General features: G+C 66.5%; 1 protein-coding gene across 1 annotated transcript in view; it reads left to right on the top strand.

Annotated features, from left to right (window-relative positions):
* The window catches only part of LOC104123292 (rho GTPase-activating protein 27-like), a 4609-nt gene extending 3975 nt beyond the window's left edge, over nucleotides 1-634 (top strand). The window contains exons 7-8 of the mRNA XM_035891139.1: nucleotides 12-114; nucleotides 211-634. Coding sequence (XP_035747032.1) covers nucleotides 12-114; nucleotides 211-391 — 284 coding nt within the window. The 3' untranslated portion in view covers nucleotides 392-634. The remainder of the gene's footprint in view (nucleotides 1-11; nucleotides 115-210) is intronic.
* Nucleotides 635-1244: the final 610 nt, after the last annotated feature.

Genomic DNA, 1244 nt, shown 5'->3' with positions numbered 1-1244 from the left:
GGTGGGCTCAGAGCTGCCCCACAGGTGGATGGGCTATGGGGTATCTGGGGGGGGGCATCGAGTGGCCCCGGTGCGCCGAGGGAAGGAGGGGACAGGATTAGGGCCTGCCGAGTGGTAGAGCCCTGGCACATGGACCCCCTGGGGTGATGGAGGGAGGACCAGGGCTGGATGGGGTGCATGGGACCTCCCCCCAACCCTGCGCATCCCCAGGGTGATGGAGCGGGTGGATGTCAACCGCATGACGTGCCAGAACATCGGCATCGTGTTCGGACCCACGCTGCTGCGGCCGGAGCGGGAGCCGGGCAGCCTGGCGGCGGGCATGGCCCAGCAGAACCAGGCCGTGGAGCTGCTGCTGGCACACTTCGACCGCATCTTCCCTGCGCCCCCCTGAGCCTGGCACCCCCCCGCCAAGTCAGGCATGGGTGCTCTGGTTGCCAGTGCCCCTTCCTACCCCCAGTCCTCCCTGCCCCATGTACCTTAATGCCCCGTGCAGTAAACGGGCACCTTCCCTGGGACCACCAGCACCTCCTGCTCTGACCAGGGTTGGGGGGGTCTGCAGCACCGAGAGCCACCCACCTGCCACCACCTCCCCAGAGAATGTCGCCATCCAGGCATATGGCAGCCCCCAAGTGCCCTTCCCTCTGCCCCCTGCCGTGCCCTGTACACCTCCCCGAGGTCATTACAGCACTGATTTGTTTCCACTTTTCATTAAATACATATCCGTCGCCATCAGACACCCCCCCAGGAGAGGCCCCCGGCTCTGCTGGCACAGCTAATGCCAGGGCAGGATCTGGCCACGTCGGGGCTGGGGTCTTTCTGGGGTGTGCCCCGGGGTGCACGCACCCCGCTGCAGCCACCGCCAGCCCCTGGGGACCTCCGGGTGGCCAGCAGCACCAGGACTCCAGCCTGCAGGATGCAACGGTCAGTGGATAGGGGAGCTGTCACAGCACCCCGTCAGGGTCACCATCCCCCTAGGCCTCCCAGTGGCCCCCAGCCCCCCCTCCCACAGCCTCAGCACCCTCCCTGTGGCCCCCAGTTCCCCGGTTCCCATCCCAGTATTCCCCCAGTACCCAGTGCTGCCACCAACTGCTTCTGCATTCTCCCAGTGCCTTCCCAGCTTCCCAGTGCCCCCAGACCCCTGCTCACCAGTTGCACCAGACTCCCAGTTCCCAGGCAGCAGTATCCGCTGGATCCATTCTTGGCCCAGGGCAGGCAGGGGCAGAGGGGGGGACACAGGAGACTTG

The sequence above is a fragment of the Egretta garzetta genome, unplaced genomic scaffold (genome assembly GCF_000687185.1).
Source record: "Egretta garzetta isolate BGI_Z169 unplaced genomic scaffold, ASM68718v1 scaffold613, whole genome shotgun sequence".
Classification (NCBI taxonomy): domain Eukaryota; kingdom Metazoa; phylum Chordata; class Aves; order Pelecaniformes; family Ardeidae; genus Egretta; species Egretta garzetta.
The sequence above is the reverse complement of the archived record's forward strand: the minus strand, read 5'-3'. Positions and strand labels throughout refer to the sequence as shown.